This window comes from Onychomys torridus, chromosome 9 (genome assembly GCF_903995425.1).
Source record: "Onychomys torridus chromosome 9, mOncTor1.1, whole genome shotgun sequence".
NCBI lineage: Eukaryota > Metazoa > Chordata > Mammalia > Rodentia > Cricetidae > Onychomys > Onychomys torridus.
Genome location: NC_050451.1, coordinates 56,402,556 through 56,425,050, shown reverse-complemented (window position 1 = coordinate 56,425,050; position 22,495 = coordinate 56,402,556). Strand labels below are relative to the sequence as shown.

Genomic DNA, 22,495 nt, shown 5'->3' with positions numbered 1-22,495 from the left:
ATAAATCATAACCTTAGAAGTCACCAACCCTTCGTGGAGAAAGCAGGTGGCATTTCTCTGCCTACCCAACCTTCAAAGCCTCATTTGTGTCCTTTCTTTTTCATATGTGTCTTCTAAACAAACTAATCCTTAATGTTCCCTTCTGGACCATCGAACACTTACTGCTGAACACATGGTCTGGCCCTTGGGACGTCATGCCCATATTGAAGGTGGTCTTTTGATCTCTTCAGACTTAGTTGATGAGAGCACTAACTCTGAGCCCCTAAATCATGCACTCTGGAAAGGGAAGGATACGGCTGTCATTCCTGTGGCCTCCATTGATCACCTTGTACTTACATTGAAAGCACTCCCGTTCTGGTTAATTGATTGCTTTGTGGTGGATATAGAGGGTTGATGGGTGGCAAATTGCATGGACGTGGGTTTATTCCTTAATGTTCTTTGTGGAAATTGTTGAGTGGAGAAATGTATGAGGTAAGTACAGGCTGAGTATCCTGCATTGGCTGGGTTTTGATGTTGTAATGAAATTCCTGAGGGAGAGCAGCTTACAAAGAAAGGAGACAGCTTTATACCATAGTCCCTGTGGCTCAAGGGCCTGATGATAGGAGTTGGTTCAGCTCTGGCAGGTACCTGTGGTGGATGGTGTCACAGTAGCAGTAGCTCATGTGAGGGAACACTCAGATGGAATGACAGGAAAGCAGAGCATGGAGAGACACCTCATGTATGAGAACCCTCTCCAGATACCTAACGAGTTTGGTGCTTGCAATAGCCTCTCAGGAATCTCCACTCCTCAGGATCCTACTACCTCTTAACAATGCCATGCTGGAGGCCAACCTTTCAGCACATGACTCAAACTGCATCCTAGGCAAACCATGGGCATTCCTAATCTAATATTAAATTCAAGCATCCAAAATGCTTAAAAACTCAAAGCATTTTGAGCACATGCATGATAACACATGTAGAAAAGTCTGTCCTACCCTTGGCCTCTTGTGTGAAGCTTCCTGTCTGTACAAAAATCATCTTGAGACTGTGTTAAATTCTGTTGAGGCCGTTGTTGCTGAAGGCAAAGATGAATCATAGACAAATTTTGTATTTAGACTTGAGTGCCATCCCTAGGAGATCTCATTAGGTCTATGTAAATATTACTTTAAAAATTGAAAAAAAAAAAAAACCCAGAAAACTTCTCATATCCCAGGCATTTCAAATCATTTCAAATAAGGGGTCCTCACCCTGTACTTTGGAAGGAGTTTCTGTTCCTGTTGTTTATGTCATGTGTAAGTACAGAAAGGGTGACTAAAAAGACCTTTTCTCTCTCTCTAAGAGATGATTTTATGACTCATTTTCTTCACTGTGTCCTCTTGTAGCCACACATTATCGAGACACGTTTTCAGGGGAAAAGAATTAAGAAATAGGGCGGGAAGTGTAGAGTGTTTGCCTGGTGTGCATGAGGCCCTGGTTTCCATAACCAGACAGACGGACAGATACAAACAGAGAGAGAGGGATGGGGGGAGAGGAGCGGGGAGGGAAGGGAGAGGCAGTGAGAGGGAGAGAAATAAGAATGAGGAATAGAACCATGTGCCTGTCCTGCCAATGCCCCACCCTCACCCCCCGGCAGTTCCAGGGTGGTGGGCTGATGAGCACTTTTGAACATTTCCCTTGTTAGCTCCCACACCTACTCATTTAATAGCAGAATTGAGTTTTAAGTGCAAAGCCTAGTGAATTAATTGATTTTTTTTTTTAATTCTCTCTCAGAGGACAGCACACTTTTTTTTTTTCCATCTTAGAAATTTGACAAGATAACTTGTAAGCGTGTTATAGCTGCTCCTGATGGGCTAGGAAAGGTGTTGGTGGTGTGCGGTGCTTAGTCATTGCCTGCTCTGGGGTCTGATGGTGTTCGGGATACCTGCTTATCCACTGAGGAGCAGTCCACAGCAGTGAGTTTGTTGTTAGTCACCCTGGCTCCCCAAGCCCCTTTCCCAAGACATTAACAGTTCATCTCAGGCAGAATTTCTGATTGTCTTTCTCATATAAAGTAGCAAACCTCAAATATGCTGTTTCACTGGGAAGTATTAAAAGGGGAAAAAAAAAAAACCCCTCTAATCTCTAGTTTCCAAGTCTCTCCTCCCTGGGTGTGTTTTAGTGTTTTGTTTTGGGATTCTGCACATGTGTTCCTTCATTCTATGTAAACATAAATGTGGGCTCTGCCAGCATACATTAATACATTGCTATGTTCATACTCCCATCTATTTCCTCCCATAGATTAGTATTCAACTGAACCTAGGGCTCTGTACATGTTAGGCAAGGATACTGCTGCCAAGCTACATCTGCAGGAATTCCTTCTCTCAACTTTCAATCAGGAATTCTGAGTGACGTTGTTAACCACCTCTAGGATGCCCAGGAACTCTGTGTCTCTCTATGCTTCCTGGGTATTCTGAGTGACGTTGTTAACCACCTCTAGGATGCCCCAGGAATTCTGTCTCTCTGTGCTTCCCGGTTCTGCTTATTTCTGTCTAGTGTCATGGACATTTACATTGTTTATCCAGTGTTTTCTAGGAGGGAGAAATACAGCCCACTAACCAGCCATGAGGTCGCTGGATTATTCCAGAAATGTTTGTCTTTTGGTTCTAGCAATTATAAAGTGTGAAACAGTTAGAAATACCTCACAATGGGGAGGGAGACATCCATATTGAGGAGATGGGACCCCTCACCCAGAGTGAAGAGAAGGCAAGAGGCTGCTTGTCCCCAAGAGCCTCCCCACGGTCCCTCTTTCCTCCTGAGAATATGTTACTGATCTTATTTCAACTGTCTTTCCTGGTGGGTGTTGACTTATGCTATGGGGGAAAATAAGTTGTAGGAGCCAAACGCCCCTATTAATTGAGAAGTGGGTTTTTTTCCCTGCAGGTCATGTTCAAACTAGGTCTGTGATCTTAAGCAAATCATTCAGAATCCCCAAACTTCTGTAGGATTTTGACACCTTGTAAAAGTGATACAGAATTTCATATCCTAGCTTCATGAAACCATGAAAGCATGAAAAAGGACTGTAGCAATATCATTGTGCATGCAGATAGTAGGTCAAGGACACCACCGGTGCAAACCTGTGCTGGTTACTACTGTCCCAGTTGGAAGTAGTAACCACAGTCAATGGCCCTCCCACTGGACAGCCTTGACTCAGAGCTTCCCTCTTACCAGAAGTGGCTGCCAGGAATACAGGAGCTGCTTTCTGTGTGCCACACTTATCTAAGGCCACTGCCTTTCTTTCCTGTAATCATCCTGGGCAGAGTGGCCTTGAGCAGTTGGGAGCAGGCTAGATTTCGTCTGCTGTAGATAGCAAGTCTTCTTGGTCGAGGTTCAGGTCCAGGAGGCACAGATATTTCCAGAATTCAGAGTGCACGTTCGCAGCAGTTCTTGGTAATCATTGCCTGCAGAACTACCCCTGGGTTGGCCCAGGTACTGGGTGTTTCCAGGGCTTGATCAGGAAAGGAGGAAACATCTTGATCAGTGAGGTCACCTGGTGATAGGCCAAGGTGGTGGACACTGGGGCTGGACAGATCAAGCAGTTCTTAGAGGGCTCCCTCCCTATCTGGGTATGGGTTGTTTTGTTTTGATTTGGTTTTTTTGAGACAGGGTTTCTCAGTGTTAACAGTCCTGGCTGTCCTGGAACTCACTTTGTAGACCAGGCTGGTCTCAAACTCACCGAAATCTGCCTGCCTCTGCCTCCCGAGTGCTGGGATTAAAGGCATGTGCCACCAACTGCCTGGCTAGGGTATGTATTTTTTATATTCAGGAAAATCCACAAGGCTAATAATAGTCACAGACAACAAACAGCCTTTTAACAGAAAAAACATAGATTTGGGAGGCTGGTAGCTGATCTGGCAGCCTAAGCAAAGTCCTTGACCTCTTGGGTTCTTATCTCCTCTCATATAATTGAAATTAGATGTTATGTATGCCTTGAATATTCACTGTGAGAGTTCAGAGAGTTAGTCCATAGGGTGTCCATGGCAGCACCTGGCACGCTGCATCTCCAAAGTGCCATTGACTTTAGATGGACATCTCCATCACACCAAAGAATACTAGAATTTGTCCACCCCGCTGTGGCCATTGCTTCATCTTCCAGCTTGGGCCTGAAGGGGCAGAGATGAACCATGGCTGGCTTCCCTTCTGCTGTGGCATCACTTCATTCCGCCAGGCAGGTGAATTGACACTGCCCATCTATTCTCCTCTGCTGCCGCAGGAGGTTCATGTTCCCCAGATGTGACATACAGCCAGGGACCTCTGGCCTTTACTTTCTCTTCCCACATCTGTACAAACCTCCTCGCCATGTGGATAGATGTGTTGCATGGACTTAGACATGGCTGCAGCTGTATGAGACCGAACTTACCAGTTAGCTATACCCAGTTAGTTTTGTACCCAAGTCTCAAACTCCTGATCCTCCTGCCTCAGCCTCATGAGTGCTGGGATTATAGGTATGTAACACCATATTGGACTAGATATACATTTTATTTTAAAGGATTATTTGTTGTTATGGTTTTTTTTTTTAATGTGTGTTCATGTGTATGTATGTGGATGTAAATGTGGGTGCCCTCAGAGGGCAGAGGCTTTGCAGCCACCCAGAGCTGGAGTCACAGATGGTTGTTAAACTCTGGATGTGGGTGCTGAAAACCAAATTAGGAACTTCTGCAAGAACTAGGTATGCTGAGCCATCTGCTTTTTTAATATAAACAGCCATTTATGCCAAGTCACAGGGATGGTATTTTCTCAATTGAGAAAATTGTATTAACAGTGGGACAAGTGTTTTTGAATACAGGACTATTTGGGAAGCTTGAGACATAAGCAAACCATTCACCACCAACCATTCACCACCTATGGCGCCGGGGTGCAGCCCAGTGAGGTGTTTTTTGTTTGTTTGTTTTTGTTTTTGAGGCAGTCTGCTCTTTCTGTACGTTTGAGAGCTGGAGTCTATTCCTTCTTCCTGAAGGTAATGCACACCGTGGAATCAGGGAATTTAATTGTTAACATGTATTCCTAGGAAGGACTGATCTCCCTTCACTTAATAGTGGCTTCCAAAGTAAAAACCCTGTGCCTGCCCTAGTTCTGGAGGACTGTGGAGTAGAGCGGTGGGGGTAGGGAGCATGCAGGGCATCATACTGAGTCACCCTTTCTTCTTGTCACACCCATGGTTTTATTTGCAGGCTGATGAAGGCTCGCCTCTGAGCTGTCAGTCATTGAGGACGGCAGCAGCACACATGAAGGACAGTTTGACTGGTCTGTCTCCCTTTGGTCTCCTGTCGGAACTGGTTTCATCCTCAGGCAGGATATGTGATCTGTGAATTACAAGCTCTGCTTCCATGTGGCTTTGACAAGAAACAAAATGTGACATGGAAGGGCTGGAATGTTTTCTTAAAAAAAAAAAAAAAAAAAATCAACCCTTTGCCAGGCAGGCCAAGCTTTTCCGGAGTGGGAAGAGGGAGTAAGGATGGGTAGGATGCATGGCTGGATAGTTCACTTGGCACTTGGTCTGGACCCAGGAGTTAACAGCTACATGGAAAAGACTTCTTGAGATCGTTGCAAAGCTCCATCCTTGGGGAGCATTTGTATAATTCCCACTGAGTGTGTGCAGAGCAAGGCAAAGAAGTGAGGCAGTCGGAAGCAGCCAATCAGGAAGTTGCTTGGTAGGATTAATGGAGTTGAATGGCTCTGTCATAGATTGGGAGATAGATGTCTTTGGGCAGGGATCTTTCCAAAGTCACATAGCAAGTTAATGATAGAATTAGAAATAGAAGCCAAGTCCCCATATGTTCCCTCGGGCACTTTTTCTTCTAAATCATGAAACCCCATGGAAGAGGAAGGAGAGGAGGTGAGCAGAACCTGTGTCCTGACACCTGATCAGTCAATATCGTGGTCTGAACAGCCTCCAGATTTCTGGAGTACTCCTAAGGTGACAGCTGCATTCCTGTCACCAAGGGAGACAAAGCTATCTGTTCTTGTGCCTTGGTCTTCCTCTCCAGAAATTCTAACAAAGAAGGAAAAAGGATAAACATCTGGATTAGAAAAATACACCAAGTGAGATAGAGGGATGGCTGTATTGTCTGGTAGAAAATGGTATCTGGGGTATGTTCCGTGGAGTAACAGTTTCCTACTCAAATTGAAACCAGACTGTTCTATTAAAAATTTAAGCCATCCGATTTGTTCCCAAGTTCCTACTAGATCCCGGGATCGTGCTGACTTTTGCAGAGGTGATGTGATAATGGCTAACAGTAGAGAAAAGGCTAACCTGGAGAAGACCAAAGATTCTGGAGGAGAGGCTCTGTAGAGGGCAGCTTTGGGTTGTGTAGGATGTAGGAAGCAAAAGAGAGCATGGAGGGCCTTTAGTCCATTTTCTGTTCCCAGCATAGAACACCAGAGCCGAGGGACTGTACAGAAAGGACAGGTTTGTTTTGCTCCCAGTTTTGGAAACGGAATGTTCAGGATCGGGCACCTGTATCTGTTCATCCCTAGTGCCCTGTCCTATCACAGAAGCTTGCTTCACGGCAAGGATTGTGTGCAGGGAGAAGACCTCACAGGGTGAGGCAGGAGTGAGTCCCAGGCCAGGGCTGCACTCTTTCTAACAACTTTATCAAGAACGAACATACTGTCCTCACCTTAGCCAGAGAGCCGCCTTCTGCTGCTGTCAGCAGTTACTAGAATCAACCGGTCAGAGCTGAGAGGAAGTGACTCTCTGACGGGTTATGACTGTAGTAACTGTAGAAGTAGGCCGTGGAGAATTCAGCCAGAAAGAGACATCTATACTACATCACCCCACCCCACCCCCACCCCTATCCCCATTGTCACCAAGGACCAGGGAACATCATCTTGTGAAAGGGGGCCAGAAAGCATCTAAGAAGGCTAGGAGGAGTACTGTGGAGTGCTGTCTTCTGGATGTGGCAGGGGTCATTGCTCTCATGAACTCCAGGCAGCTGTGGTTACCTACCTAAAACCTACTCAAGATCAAGCCAAGAACACCGGTCAGGAGTCTAGCAAGCTATGTTAACTGGACTCAGTGGGTTACAGAACAGCAAACTCAGGAAGATGGGGAGGGGCTTGTGGAGAGGATAGGCTTAAGATGATGTATTGTATCTACATATGAAATTACCAAAGAACAAATCGATTTTTTAAAAAAGAACTAGCTTAGTCCAAGAGGCCAACTTTAATTCCCTCTCAGAAGTACCCGCTGTGGTTAAATCACCTCCTACTGGGCCACTCAGGAAGTCTACCACCCCCATAATGGCTCTGTGCATGGGACCTCTTGGGAGGACAAGTCATATCCAAATCCAGGCAGAGGATAACCGGAGAGACACTCATTCTACTTGGGAGTGCAGGATCTTCCTCTTCTGCCCTCAGATGCTTACCCTCCCCCAACCCCCCAAATGCATGAGGTGCCAGAGGAGCAGGGTGGGGCATCTAGGATGCAAACTGCTTAGCCCAGAGCAGTTGGGGCAAAGCCCTGCTCCTTGAAGTAAGCAGGGAACGCACTTCCTCTGGCCTGTTCCAGCTTGTCTATTGAGAATGAATTTGGCACAGTGAGGGAGAGAAGAATGGCTGTCTTCATCCTTCTTTGGGGGAAGGACTTGGCAAACGAGGCTGATATGGACAGGCAATAATTAAAGTGCCACGGACAATGTCTGATATAATTGAGACTGAGAACTTGTGAGCATGTGCCACCAGACAAAGCACCTTATCGTGCAGAGGCTTCCCGGGGCCCCGGAACCCTTTCTTTCTCTGAGTGTGGAAATGAATGCCATAATTACAGCTAGGACACACTAAAAGCTATAGGAGTAGAGGGGTCACAGGGAAGGGGGAAAACCTCCTTTTCCATCCAGCAGTTCTGAAAGGCATAGTCTGTAGGCTTAGCCACCACCAGCCCCGCCCCCCAGTTTGTGAGACAATGGAATGGGAACATTTCATGCAGAATTGAACTAAAAAGGCAGAGGTTTTACCTATGTTGATGAAGACAAGATCTTCCTATCTCCTTCTGCTTTCTAAGGCCCGGCTCAGAAGGGTGCACAAAGATGTGAATACCTTCCTGGTCTTCAATAGGAATTGCCTTTTGGATTGTGAAGCTCCGCAGTGTAAATAAAGCCCCTTGAGATCACAGATAACTGGGCACCTCCTCCTCCTCCTTTTGTTCCCGTGAACTTTGAACTTGTATCAAAAGTTTTTATCAAAAGTTACTAATCTCATCCCTGCCACACCTGTGGGCCAGGCTTCTTCCCCACAGATTTAAGCTTTGTTCAGAAATACCGTGGATGTTTCCAGCTCTGTTCTGGTTGATGCTTTTGCCTGGGAATCTGTTCCTGGAGTTGTTAGAGAACACCAACAAGAGGGAAATAGTGACAGTCCTTAGAATGCCCTCTCACTGTCTCCACCCACCCCTCACTTCTCCACTCCCTCTCGCCTTTCTCCCTACATTGTCAATATTGTCTGCCTTCTCTATGTAATGGGCCACTCAACCATTCAGGTAGAACCAGGTTGTAATCGCTTAGACACCGAGTACAATGGTTGACACACAACGGATGAGTTACAAACTAACTTCACAACTACACGGTCCTATAACATCATCATGACTTTTACCTACAAACAAGAAACCACTAGCGTCTTAGTCCATAAGGAATGAGGGGTACTGTACTGTTTTGTATTTGATACATTTCAAATATAATGTACTTTTCCTGACTGTCTAAGGTGGCCCTTTCCACTATGTGTATAGCATCATAGTCTACTTTTTTTTTTTTTTTTTTTTCTGAGACAGAATCTCACTGTGTACTCTGGCTACCCTGGAGCTCACTATGTAGTCAAGGCTGGGCTGGAACTTCACAGAGATACTCTTTCCTCTACCTCCCAAGTGCTGGGATTAAAGATGTGCCACTACACCCAGCTTGTTCACTTGTTTCTTTTCCTTATTTTCCCATTTTCTTTCTTATACTCTTGGTAATCTGAGATTATCTTGTGTGTGTAGATATAATAATATGAGCCCCAGGGTTGTGGCTCAGTGGTAAGAGCGCTTGTTTAGCATGTATGAGTTCTCAAATTCAATCGCAGTGCTTCTGGGAAAAAAGATAACGCAGTACATAGTAAATACATGCCTATGCATACCTGTTTATTACTGCCCTTCCCCTCCACAATGCTGGATTTTCCAGGGCAGGAATGTTGTTTCCAGTTCATTCTCACTGGCTAGTGGTTTGTTTTAGAGTACATAATGGTCCAGTCAACTATTTAGATAGAACTGAGAGGGTGATGGCTCAGATCAAGTATTTGACTGGAAAAATTATTGAGATACAAAAGATTATTTGATTGTAACTTTGATTCTTTCTTCAGTGTATTTTGCGGACACAGACTCAGAAGGGGTGATTCCTATCCAGGAAAAGAGCCAGCTAGGCCACGGTCTTCCAGGGCTCTGTGTGCTGATGTGGGTTATAAATTCCAATCAAAGGAAGGCATGGCTAACTCAAGACTCAGCTGAGACTGCAGTCAGAAGTAGGCAGCTGGTGGTGCTGGGGGAGATGGCTCAGTGGATAAAGTGCCTGCTGTGCAAGCAGGGGATCTGATTTTTGGATCCCAATGCTCACGTAAAAGCTGGACGTGATGGCAAACATGAATAATCCCAGAGCTGAGGAGGTAGAGACCTCCAGTTCCCTGGGGCTCATTGACCAACCATTCTACCTAAATCACTGAGTTCCAGGTTCAGCAAGAGAGTCTGCCTCAAAAAAGGTGAGGGGTGAATGGGGAAGTGGTATGTGACATTTCGTTCGTGTTCTGACAAATAAAGCTTGCCTGGAGATCAGAGGGTTAACCACAGAGCCAGGTGGTGGTGGCTCACACCTTTGAGCCCAGCACTTGGGAGGCTCATGCCTTTAATCGAAGCACAATTGGGAGATGGAAACAGGAATATAAGGCAGGAGGAGACAGGATCTCTCCCCCCATTTCCATCTGAGCATTCGTAGAGGTGAGAGGTCACCAGTGACTGCTGCTCTGCTTCTCTAATCTTTCAGGTTATTACCCCAGTATTTGACTCCTGGTTTTTATTTGTAAGACTAATTAGGATCACGCTTTAAGGAGGAGCCCTGATCTTGACCCCACCTGCACACACATACACGTGCATGCGTGAACACCCCCACATATGAGTGTGTACGTACAAAAGAAGTTTGGAAAGAGAAGGACAGTGTGGTACATTTGATGTGGAGAAAATGATGACAGGCTCTGGAACATTTGGAAGAAATGATCGCTGCTGTGCATGAAGGAAGCACAGATACTGAGGCGTAGATTGATACAAAATATAGATGGGAATGTAGTCCAGGCTAGCCACAAAAGCACTTACAAAGAACCCTCTTATACCTGGTGGGATGCCTAAAGGGTTTTAAATGGAGAAAGGGACATGGTCAGAATTTAGGATGGGTTTATGATTTAGCACCAATCTTCAAGTGTTTACCCAGTTTTAGAGTTACATTTTGGGACAAATTCAGAGTAGTTTGGGCAAACTTACCCCTAGCAACATGAAAATATGCCTCGAAGTGTGCAGCTTACCATGTGTCCTAATAAATGACACCCTGTAGCTAATCTATGCTAAGATATTCTTTCTCCATCACATCTTTGTTTTCCTTTCTGTCCTTTCCTGTTTTAGAACAACAAGGTCACACTATTCCGCCAGCTGCAGCAAATGACCTACAGTCTGATTGAGTGGCGCTCCCAGATCCTGTCTGGAACACTCCCCAAGGATGAGCTAGCGGAGCTGAAGAAGAAGGTCACGGCCAAAATCGATCATGGGAACAGGTAACCCAGGACATCCTTACACCCAAGATGTGGGAAGTGACCGGCACCTTCACACCGGATACTGTTCATAGAAAGTTTAAAAAATCCTTTAAGGCCAGGCATAGTGGTGCACACCTTTAATCTCAGCACCCGGAGTCAAAGGCAGGCAGATCTGAGTTCTTGGCCACCCTGATCTATGAAGCAAGTTCCAGGACAGCTGGGGCTACACAGGAAGACCCTGTTTTGAAAAACAAAAAGCATAACAAACAAACAAAAATCCTTTCCACAATTTCAAATTGAAGGTTGAGGCAGCAGATCAGTTGGTAGAGTGCTTGCACAAAGCCCAGCCTAGCATAAACAGGGTGTGGTGTTGCTGCAATCAGCTCTCTGAAGATGGAGGCAGAAGGCTCAGAAGTTCTGGTCAAGGATGCCTGACTGTATAGCAAGTTCAAGGCAGCCTGATTGGCTATATGAGACCCTGGCTGAAAAACAACAGAAAATAAGCAAATGCAGTACTCACACATTATACATCATTATCCGCATTTACGAGGCACATGTATAAAGCACTTCTCTATGATGATGATTAATGAGGCATGCCCATCACGTTGGCAGTCATCATTTCATCATGTTGGGAACATTTACAATCCTCCTTTCTGGGTATTTTGACATATAAAGTTAGTTTTCGCCAACAATAGCTATGCTACTATGCAGCAGGAAATTAGAAATTGTTTTTCCTACCAATCTGCATAACTAGACCAATTAACCAGCTCCTTCCCTGTATTAGTGTCTTGGGGTGGAGGTGGGGTTCTTGTGTGTGGTAAAACACTGGATAGAAGAAGAAACTAAAGAGAGTCAGGATTGACTTTGGCTCGTGGTTCCAGAGAGTAGAGTTGGTCGTGATGGCGAAGGCGCGGCAGAGCAGCATCTGTCCTTGGCGATGGTGGCAGGAATCTGTGACAGAGCCCCTTCACCTGGCACACCAGAGAGCAGAGTGCTCTAGACTGGAACTGGAGGCCCACCCCTAGCAGTCCAAGTTTATCAGCTAAGCACTGCATCCCAAAAGGTTGTGCAAGCTCTCAGATCAGTGCCGCCATCTGACAAGTGTTCAGACATAAGAGCTTGTGGGGTATGTTTCCCATTCAAACCATAGTACCCCCAGTGTCCCTACAGCCCTCTAGGCTCACTGCAAACTTTTGATCTTAGAGTTGTCAAATAATAATGGTTACAACGTACTATCTTTGTGTCTTAGAAAATACTTAATTTCAGTGAAAAAAGTCACAGTCCCTTTTTTGGGTCAGGTGTCGCTGTATTGGCCCTCAGATCCCACTGGCTGACACAAGAGCAGAGAAAACGGGTTTTCTGTCCTGGCTTCTCCTTTGAAAGAGAAGCCAAGAGTGATTGGCCTTTCAGATGTCCAAGACTATGTTTTTATTCCAACAATGGATATTAAGTAGATATCTGGGACTGGGACCATGACTAGCAGTGGTGCAATTCAGATTCCCTGGTATAGAAAGCCATCCTTCCTTCCTGCCCGTTAATTCTATCTACACATTTACGTGTCCATTTCTCCAGCAAGCTCCTAAGTATCACAGGTAGACCTGGAGCTTCCAGGTACCACTGCCTTTCCCAGCATGAGAAATTCAGTCCATTCCTGCACATCCGCAGTGGATATGGCTGGGGATTCCTGCTCTCAGCCAGCCCCTTCCCGAAGACCTCAGAAGCCCTCTGTTAGCTTTGCTGCTGTTTATTTGGTATTTAGGTTATCTAGTTGGTGCCGATGCCATTTCTGTCTCTCCATTCACCCCATGGCTCCAGCCCCAGGGCTCTTGCTTATCCTTCACAACGCTGTTAAAATACATTTCATTAGCCTAGTCTTTAAATGCACTACTCTAACAAGCTGTATTTAGAAAGAACTGGAGTCAACATGGGATGCAGACCTCAGTCATTTGCACAAACTGCCTCCATTGTACACATCACATACTTATAACTCTACGAGGTAGTTATTGTGAAATAATTAATTTTTTCCAATTTTATTTAGTGGGGATGTGGATTTGACTGATTTCTTTCCAGGTCACAAAGGCAATGGGAAGGATTTAACTTAATCACAGGCCCCACCTCTAGGTCTGACTCTGCCTGCAGTTGAGATGTGAATCCCTTCTGTGATGCTTGTCTTCTGGGATGGTCAGTGTTGATGTCTCCTAGACAGGATCTGGAATCCTCTAGGAGACAAACCTCTGGGCACATCTGTGATGGGGTTTCTAGATTAGGTGTACTGAGGAGGGAACCCCCACCTGAAATGTGGGGCAGCACCATTCTCTGGAGTCCTGGAACTGAATAAGAGAAGCTAGCAGAGCACCAGCCTACATCTGCTTCCTAAGTGATGATGTAATGTGACCGGCCTCAGGTCGTCTGCCATGACATCCCTTGAACTGTGAGCCAAAGTAAGCCCTTTTTCCGCTAAGTTGCTTTTGTCAGTATGTTTTGGTCATAACAACAGGAGAAGTGTCCCCAGGTGACCGTCACTGCTTCAGCTGCATGGCCTTTCATGCGGTCTCCAGATCTGTCAGAAAGCCAGTAATGTAGAATGAGGCTCTCTCCTTTTGTGGGCTTGCCACAGTAACATTGGCCTGGAGGTTCCCCCAAGGCCTGGCATAACATGTTAATGTCTCCCACATGGCAGAGCATGCCTGCTTTCTCACACGCGTCCTTGAAAGTAGCTCAGGAAACAGAGTTTCTCTGCCAATACATCCATGACCCAGCTCTGCCAGCATGCTGTCACTCTCAGGTCTGGGTGGTCTGGGTGGTCTGGCCGCCGTGGGAAAGAAGCTGCCAAGGCAGATGACTCGTCCAGAGTTGCTGTAGAGCAGGGAGGAAGGAAGTGAGACATGGCTGCTTTCTTCCCAAGGGTTTGGCACCTCTGGCTGTTAGCCCTTGAGTGTTGCTGTGGGACATCTCAGCTCACTCCTGCAGTGCCTGGAAGGTGGGCTGAGGACTGAGAGCAGAATTCTCTTCCACCAGTCTCCGAGTTCTTTCTACCTCTGTGCCCATTGGGCACAAAAGCCTTAGGAGAGGGGCATGCTTGAGCTCAGCCCACAGAGCTTTCATTGACCGTTTTCTTGTGCCCTTCCCTGCAGTGGGAGCTAACATTGATACTTACTGTATGTGAGGTTCTATGAGATGTTTTCCTGCTGTGATCTCAATCAAGTTCTTATGGCAACCTTCAAGGGTAGGAATCATTTACACAGGAAGGAGCCTAGGCCTTGCAGAGTGAAGGGGTCCTAGAGAAAGCAGATGCTAAAGCCAGAGTTCAGACTACAGTGTGAATGACAGTGGAGTCAGCAGAGAGATGGATTATGAGAGGGTAGTAGCCCCCAGGACCACTTCCTCCTTGAAGACAACATTGAGTAAGGAATCAGGGAAGGCCTTTGAAGGATGCTCTATGGGTTTGTTGTTCTTACTATGCCAGATCACAGGAGACTGGGCCAGGGAATCACTGCAAAGAGGGCTTTGGTCAGAATCAGAGTCAATGTTACTGTCTTGCTTTGGGCGTCCTTGGCACATGCACGCACGCAGGTTTGGCTAGGATGGCCTCCTGAGCTGTGTTATGTTACTGGAGGTGGGAAAGAGGTAGAGGTTGGAAGGAGGGAACTCCCGGGTGGTGTCCAGTCCCTACCTGTTTCTCCTGGATCCCCTGGGCTTTCTGATACAGGTTCTTCTATAAAGAGGGCAGTGGAGTGGGGAGCTACTTACTACCACCTTTCTCTTCAGAATGCTTGGGCTGGATCTGGTGGTACGTGATGACAATGGGAACATCTTGGACCCAGACGACACCAGCACTATTGCCCTCTTCAAGGCCCATGAAGTTGCTTCAAAAAGGATAGAAGAGAAGATCCAAGAGGAAAAGGTACATTTCCTCCCAGGTGCAGGTCAAGCTTCTAGCATTTCCTTCTTTGCTTTGGTTTTTAGTGCCAAAAACAAGGAGTAGTAGACAACAGAAATAGAAATGCCTAGAAAGATCACGTGTGTCCTCATTTTAAAAGTGGTCAGAAAGAATGAGGCCAGTATTTGTGTTCTGATTTGGAAAGGGAACAAAGGTAGGGGTGTGTGTGTGTGTGTGTGTGTGTAAAAAATGCAGAACTATTTTATAAAATAGTACTTGTTTTGAAAAGATACAAAGGGTATCCACCCTCCAGTGCTTGCATATCCACAGAGTATAACTGGAATGGGAGATTAGAAACTAGCCATTCAAAGCTGCCTCTGGACCCGAGTTCGGTTCCCAGCACCCACTTAGTTCCAAGGGATCTGTGTCTTTGTCTGACCTTTGCAGGCACCAGACACGCACATGGTACACAGAGTACGTGCAGCCTAAACATTTGTACACATAAATATAAAAAATAAAAATAAAGATGCCTCTGGGAAGGAGAACTGGTTGAAAGGAAGACTTTTTATCATATAAACGTCTCTGTTTGTTATAAATATTGTGATTTCCAAGATAAAACTATTTTAAATGACCTATTTGGAAAAATTTGAAAGTAAAGAAAACTTAGAAAGGTGGAGAAAATCAGGAAAAGAAAATAACTGCCAGCCACCTTCTGACCACCCTGACCTACCATGTTGGCATTTAGTGTATTTTCTGTTGAATGAGGAAAGGTTTGTCTGTGTGTTCTTTATTGCTTTTGCTTTCTGGAGAGTCATGATAGTAGGTGACTGTGATTCTGCATCTAGTGAGAGCCACACCCAAGGGTATATGTTTCTCATGGAACCATTTGTTTCCAGTAAAGTTGGGTAGTGGGTCAAGTGATTTAAGCTTGATCCTCCAACATCCCGTTGTCGGACATGGAAGGCTCACGAGTCTGCTAAAAACTGAGTTATCACCTGTAGACAGCATGGTTATTTTTCATGTGTATGTATGTGGTGGGCATGCAGGTAGGTATGTTTGTTTGCATATGTGTGAACCCACATGAATATATACATGTATATGCAAATGGGAGTGGAAGCCAGAGGCTGGCATTGGGCAGCCTCCTCTCTCACTCTGCATCTTATTTATTGAGGCAGGGTCTCTCACGTGAACCTAGAGCTTCCCAGATCAGCTAGTCTAGCTAGCCAGCTTGTTCAGGATCCTGTCTCTACCTCCTGTGTGCTGGGATTACAGGGGACTGATATGCCCACCAGGGATTTACATGAATGTTGGGGATCTGAACTCTGGTCCTTATTCTTCCACATCAAGCACTTTATATGGCAAGCCATCTCTTCAGCCTCTTAGACAGCGTTTATTGAATTATTTGGGCTCAAGGCCATGAACAGGACCACTTTGGTTATCTGATAATGCTGATGCCTTTGTTTGACTGAGGGATGATTGGTTCAGGGCCACATCTGCTCAGTTCTTAGCAGGTACTTCTCCTTGAGTATAGCAGCTGTCCCTTTTTTATAGGGTGACTTCTTTGCCAATACTTTTTGCTGTTTGCTTAAGTCTTCTCTCCTGTCCTGTGGCCCAGAGCATTTTGCAGAACCTGGACTTGAGAGGCCAGGCGATCTTCAATACTGTGCACACCTACGGCCTCTATGTGAACTTCAAGAACTTTGTCTGCAACATCGGCGAGGATGCGGAGCTCTTCATGACCCTGTATGACCCAGACCAGTCCACCTTCATCAGGTAATGGAGACCATGTCACTGGTGCTTGGACTGGCAATGTAAAGTCTTTCCCTGCCCTTATCCAGGAGCCCTTTACTGGGTTAGAGATAGCGAGATGTAGACAGTGGGTGTAGTCACTTCTACAATATCTCACAATAGAAAATAAAGGCCTTTGGGCTCTGAAGCCTTTGTCCATGGATGTTGGCACCATGCAGCTTCAGAGTGTGTACTCTGTAGGGTTTAAAGAGTGAACGGAGCTGCTCAGGATGCAGACACAAGGATGAAGGATTCAGAAGACCCTAGGGGAGGAATGAGAGAGATGAAGTGAAGCACAGTGGGGATCCATGGCCCTGAGACTGAGCTTTAGGATCTGGCATTGGCGACTGTCTGTCATTGTGTCTGTCCAAGCCCATGCAATTCACTGTTCCAGCTGTGAGTTCTCATGTCAGCTGTCTGAATGATGATGTGTCCATGAAGGTTCAGCAGTTAAAAGCTGGTTAGATGGGGGCTATGTGTTTGGGAACTCTGCAACTCAACTCTCCCATGAACCCAAAACTGCTGGGGTAGGAAAAAAAAAAAAAAGTCGACATAAAGAAAGTCTAAAGACTGTGGCTGAGCCCCAGGGTGACCTTCACTGAACAACTTGGGAAATGGAGATTTATCTTTAAGAACATTGTAAAAAGTAATTCCTGGGGCCTAGGTGTGCTCAGTTCATAGACTGCTTTCTTAGCATTCACAAATCCCCATGTTCAATTCCCAGCATTACATAAACCAGATGGATGCCACAGGACTATAATCCCAGCACCGGAAAGGTGGAGACAGAGAACCAGCTACATAGTGAGTTTAAGACCAGCCTGGGCAGGCAGCATAAGACCCTTTCTCAAAAAGTAAAAATGGTTACTAAGTCACTTGTATGATGTGGACCGTGAAGGATGGATTGGGACTAACTTAACAAAATGAAGCTTTTATAAATGTGACCTCTTGAGACGTGGTTTCCCTGACGATCTCAGGCTGGCCAATTTACTATGTAGCTCAGGCTAGCTTCAAATAATGATGATCAGTCTCCAGAGTGCTGAGATCACAGACCGGAGCCACCATGCCCAACTCTAAAATTAAACTTTTGTAGAATTGTAAAATGAAACTTTTCTTGTAGACAAGAAATTTGAGGTGGAATGATGACCCCAGACAAAAGAACTCATGAACAGTGTTGGCCACCATATAGCTTGTTCTCTGTAGTAGGGAGTCTTTCAAACACAGAGGCCCCTCATGTATGAGGGGTGTGTGTGTGTGTATGTGTGTGTGTGTGTGTGTGTGTGTGTGTGTGTGTGTGTGTGTTTCCTTCCCTGGCACCTGCCTCCCCATGAGACACTTCCGCCTCTTGCTGTGAGCAGCCTCTGCCCCAGATGCCCTCTCACTAAGAGTAATTTCCTTTTTTTTCCCTGCTAGCGAGAACTACCTAATCCGCTGGGGCAGTAACGGGATGCCCAAGGAGATAGAGAAGCTGAATAATCTCCAAGCAGTGTTCACTGTGAGTCCTGCTGCCTTCTTCATAAATGTCGTCTGCCTTCGTTTATCTTCTGTGTCTGTGCAGATGCACGTGTATGGGTGCTTTGCTGTGGCCTAAGTGTGTGGAGGTCAGAGGCCAATTTGCAGAAGTAGGTTCTTCTTCCACTAAGTAGAACCCAGGGATAGAACTCAGGTCCATAGTCTTGGCATCAAGCGCCTTTATCTGTGGAGCCATCTAACCAGCCCAGTCTCCCTTTCTGTTTTTTCAGTTTTTTACTGTTTCAGTGGATACAAGTGATAAATATATGGAAAGCATACAAAAAGGCAAGCCATCATTGTCCTATGAGTGGGTGTAGCCCAGTCACTTACTCACTTAGTGAGCATATACTAGGTGCCACATACCAACCTGTACACTTGAGTCCATCTGTGAACAAAACAGGGAAAGAAACCGTGTTCTTGAGCAGCTTTTCTGTGGGTGGATTAGACAAATATAAATAATCCTGACACAAGGGGGTGAATTATCAACAACAGCAGCAATCCTGAGGTGCCAGGGGTTTTGCTAAAGTATTGCCAGGGGAGGCTTATGTTTTAATGGAATATTTATTCATTTAACTTTTGTTTTCAACTTAGTTATAGTTGTTTATTGATTTTTATTATCATGAAAATGGCTTCCTACTCTTAGTCTTTTTTTTTTCTTTCTTTTGGAGATTATAATAAAATCACATTCTTTCCCCAACATCCTTTCCTCTATATGCCTCTCCTTGCTCCCTTTCAAACTCATGGTCTCTTCTTTTCATTAACTGCTGCTACATGCATGTATACATACTTAACTTTTGGTATGTATGTGTGTATATGAAGTGTGTGTGTTCCCGAGGTCACACAGGTGTCCTAGTTCATGTGCAGAGGTCAGAGGTCAGTGTCAGATGTTCATCTTCCCCTTCCACATTGTTTGAAGACAGGGTCTCTGCATGGACAAGGCTATTCTTTTAGAATCTTTTAGATTCTATTCTTTTAGAATTCTTTTAGAATCTTTTAGATTCTCCTGTTTCCACCTCCGATCCTCTCTAGGAACATGAGGATTACAGATGTGTGCCACAGTACCTGGCTTTACAGAGATCTGAGGATTTGGATTCAGGTTCTCATGCTTCCATGGCAAGCACTTCCTGCATTGAGCCACCTACCCAACCAGGAAGCTTCTGCTTTCAGTAGATTGTTTCAGTGCTGGGAATAGACATCTGTGGTAGGCACACCCTTAGCATGCACTAGGCTGTGGGTTCAATGCCCAGCACTCCAAAATACATAAACAGAAGACATTTGAGGAAGCTAATGAAGTAGAAGAGAGTCAGCCATGCAGACTACTAACTGGGAAGGAGAGCTCCCAGACCAAGGTCATAGTGAGGGCAAATGTGATTCAGATCTTTTCCAAGAACCTTCCTCTGAGTAGATTTCTAGTCTCTGTAGGGTGCTGCTGTGTGCAGCTCAGGAGCCTGGCAGTGCACGAGGCTGTAGTTTAGACCTGGCAACTGTCTTCCTCTTGGGTTAGAACTCTCTGGGCTTCTTTCACACTGTTTTTTAGTACACACCTTGGGGCTGCAAGGAGACCTGGGAAATCTTGATGGTTGGGTCCCCATCTCTGTCCCTCTTTCCCTTCTCCCATCAGCCCACACTAGTGCCTCATCACCTACTCTTTCCGAGTCCAAGACAAAACCAAATCCCAGTAACGAATGAAGCAGTTACCAGTGACTAAGCCCTTGTCTGGCCTCTCCGCCAGCCTCTCAAGTCTAGCACCTGCACCGGTTCTCCGTCCCTGCGCAGGGCCCTTCCTGTTTCTACCCCTGCAAACGCAGGCACAGAACGCTCTGCATTTTCACACTAGACTTCTGTAGTGTTTGTTCAGTTTTGAAACCAAGTGGGGTTTTCCCCTGCCATCAACCGTTGTTTATGGGACCATGTGTACATTTTTTAGGCACTGTTAAATCTTTGGTTCATCGTTTAATCAGTCTTGACTTAGTACAGCTGTGATGCCCTTTCCTGCTCCCATGCTCTCCCAGCCAGCCAAAGGGTCATCCAGTATGTAAATTTCCTGTCTAGTCTTGTCAATAAATCAAATGTGGTGGCCATTCCCTTGGTCATTAAACAGTCTTCAGAACTCACTTGTAAATGACTATGTATTATTTAATGATATCAATATGTTACAGTTTATAGAAGCTGCCACTCAGTGTGTCTATTTTCCATTAGTGGAAGCTCTGTAGAGCCTCAAGCAGAGATTTGGGATGGATGATTACTGGTGTGTATTGCTGTCTCGGTAATGTGTCTTTACCAAATTACAGGGCATAGATTTAGAGTGATTATTTGAAAAGTAATTCTTGATTCAGTAAGAGGCTGGGGCTGCTGTTTCCTAAAAGGGTTCTGAGATCTAATGAAGTTATTTCTGATGTTAAGTGAATGAGATCTATGAGCGCCTTTTAGGTTCACTCACCCCTCCTTAAAAACACACACACAGGAGCCTCAGCTGCAAACAGGAACAATGCCACCCCACACCTCTTGCTATTTGTTCCCTATTTTATATATATATTCTCAGGAAGCAGGTGAGGAACCTCACAAAACCATACCTGGGTTACACTTACCTCTCAGATTGCTTAGAAGGTGAGCTGGGAGGAGTGAGGGGTGGCCCTTCCCTATAATTCCAGCACTTGAGAGGTGAAGTCAGGAAGATCTAGAGTTCAAGGTCAACCTCAGTTACATATCGAGTTCAAGGCTAGCCTGGGCTCTTACAGGCTTCTGTCGATGCCCAGTAAGTGTCAGCATCATGCAAGTGTTTATGTCATATGACACTGAGGTGTGTTTTGTACTAAAACATACCGTGGAAGGACCCAAAGTGTCAGAGAGTGTCCTGGTTTTTAACACCTTACCCACTTCTCAACTGTAGAGGTTCAGACTGACTCTGATCTAGTCTGGAAATGTGAAGTAGGGACCAGAGAATAAAAGAACACCGTTTTATAGGTAAATCGATGCTAATTTTCTCTGTTACCACAGTAGTTTTTGGGTGGGTGGGAAGAGAGGCACTGTTCTGGTGTTTCAGCAGCAGGTAGTGTTCTCTGAGCAGGGCATGACCGCTGACCTCTCTCATGCATTCTCTGCCTGCAGGACCTCAGCAGCACAGACCTCATCCGGCCACGCATCAGCCTCGTGTGCCAGATTGTCCGGGTGGGCCGCATGGAGCTGAAGGAGGGTAAAAAGCACACCTGTGGGCTGCGGAGGCCTTTTGGAGTAGCAGGTATGATGAAAGCCCAGAGTCCAGGGGAAAGAAAAGGTACAGCTTCTGGGGACCCCCTTCTTTGCAGTTTCTGAAAGACCTAAATGTAGAACCATCATCTAATCCTACACTGGTCAAAATCCCATTTGGGGCATATTCCAAAAGAATTGAAAAGCCAGGTCTCAAAGAAACATCTGCGTGCTTGCATTCACAGTGGAATTATTCACTCAAGGGTGCATCAATAGATGAATGGATCAATAACTGTGGAGTATCCATTGAAAGGAATTTTTATTCAGTCTTAAAAGGAATGGAAATTCTGACTCATGCCACAATATGGCTGAACCTTGAGAACATTCAGCTAAGTAGAATAAGCCATACACACAAATTGCCAACTGCTATATGATTCATTTATGAGTCAGACTCAGAGAGACAGTTGAATGGGATTGTCAGGGCTTGAAGAGAGTGGGGGAATTGCTTACTGAGGATAGGGTTCACTTTGGGAAAATGAAAGAGCTGTAGTGGTGGATGATGGTGATTGCTACACAAGGGGAGTATACTTACTTCCACTGAACTGTACACTTACAGGTGATTAAGATGGTAATTTCTATGTTGTGTGTATTTATACCACAATTATAGCAAGGAATAGAGATCGAGAAAAGGGGGTAAATGGCCACTAGTGGGCAGATAGATGGCAGGAGGGCCCTCTAAACATTGGAAGCAACAGATCATGTTGTCATGGCTGGTATGGACTCAAAACATTCATGCTCCAAGATGGCCGGTTCTCTTCACTTGAGCCTGTGTCCTTGAGTCTCGTAGCTACTGATCTTGTAGCCACTGGTTCTCCTTGCCAGGCACCATGTCTCACCCACAGTGGGACTACATGCTAGCTCGTGGGCTCTGCTGCTGTGATCCACTGCAAAGCGTCCTTCCTGCTTAGGAGACTCACTTTCCAAAGGCAACTTTGTGTCACTAAATGCCTTCAAAGAGGATCCAGATGAGCTTAAACCAATCCTCAGGACCCCCCAAGAAGCCCTGTACCTTTGTAGTTTCTCCTAAATTTCAAGAACAGATATTTTGTCTTTTGTTGACATTTGGATCAGTACTGCTTTTGAAACGTCGTCAATAAAATGTCAAAACTTTGCTCCTGGACCAGGGCCAGATAGTCCATGTTCATCAGTCTTCATTGTGGCTTCTGTGGATAAGGAGATGGCCTCCCTGTCCTATATGACTGCCTATGTGCCATGTCTTTTGAACTGTTCCCATCATACCTGCTGCTCAACTAGGGAAGCAGTGATGCTTTTTGGTTGGCTTTTGAGATACAGTCT

At 45.5% G+C, this 22,495-nt stretch overlaps 1 protein-coding gene across 1 annotated transcript in view; it reads left to right on the top strand.

Moving 5' to 3' along the window:
* Window positions 1-22,495, top strand: part of Dock5 (dedicator of cytokinesis 5) — a 191,672-nt gene that overhangs the window by 82,945 nt on the left and 86,232 nt on the right. The window contains exons 6-10 of the mRNA XM_036199166.1: window positions 10,649-10,797; window positions 14,545-14,680; window positions 16,272-16,429; window positions 17,855-17,936; window positions 21,062-21,191. Of these exons, the coding sequence (XP_036055059.1) occupies window positions 10,649-10,797; window positions 14,545-14,680; window positions 16,272-16,429; window positions 17,855-17,936; window positions 21,062-21,191 (655 nt within the window). The remainder of the gene's footprint in view (window positions 1-10,648; window positions 10,798-14,544; window positions 14,681-16,271; window positions 16,430-17,854; window positions 17,937-21,061; window positions 21,192-22,495) is intronic.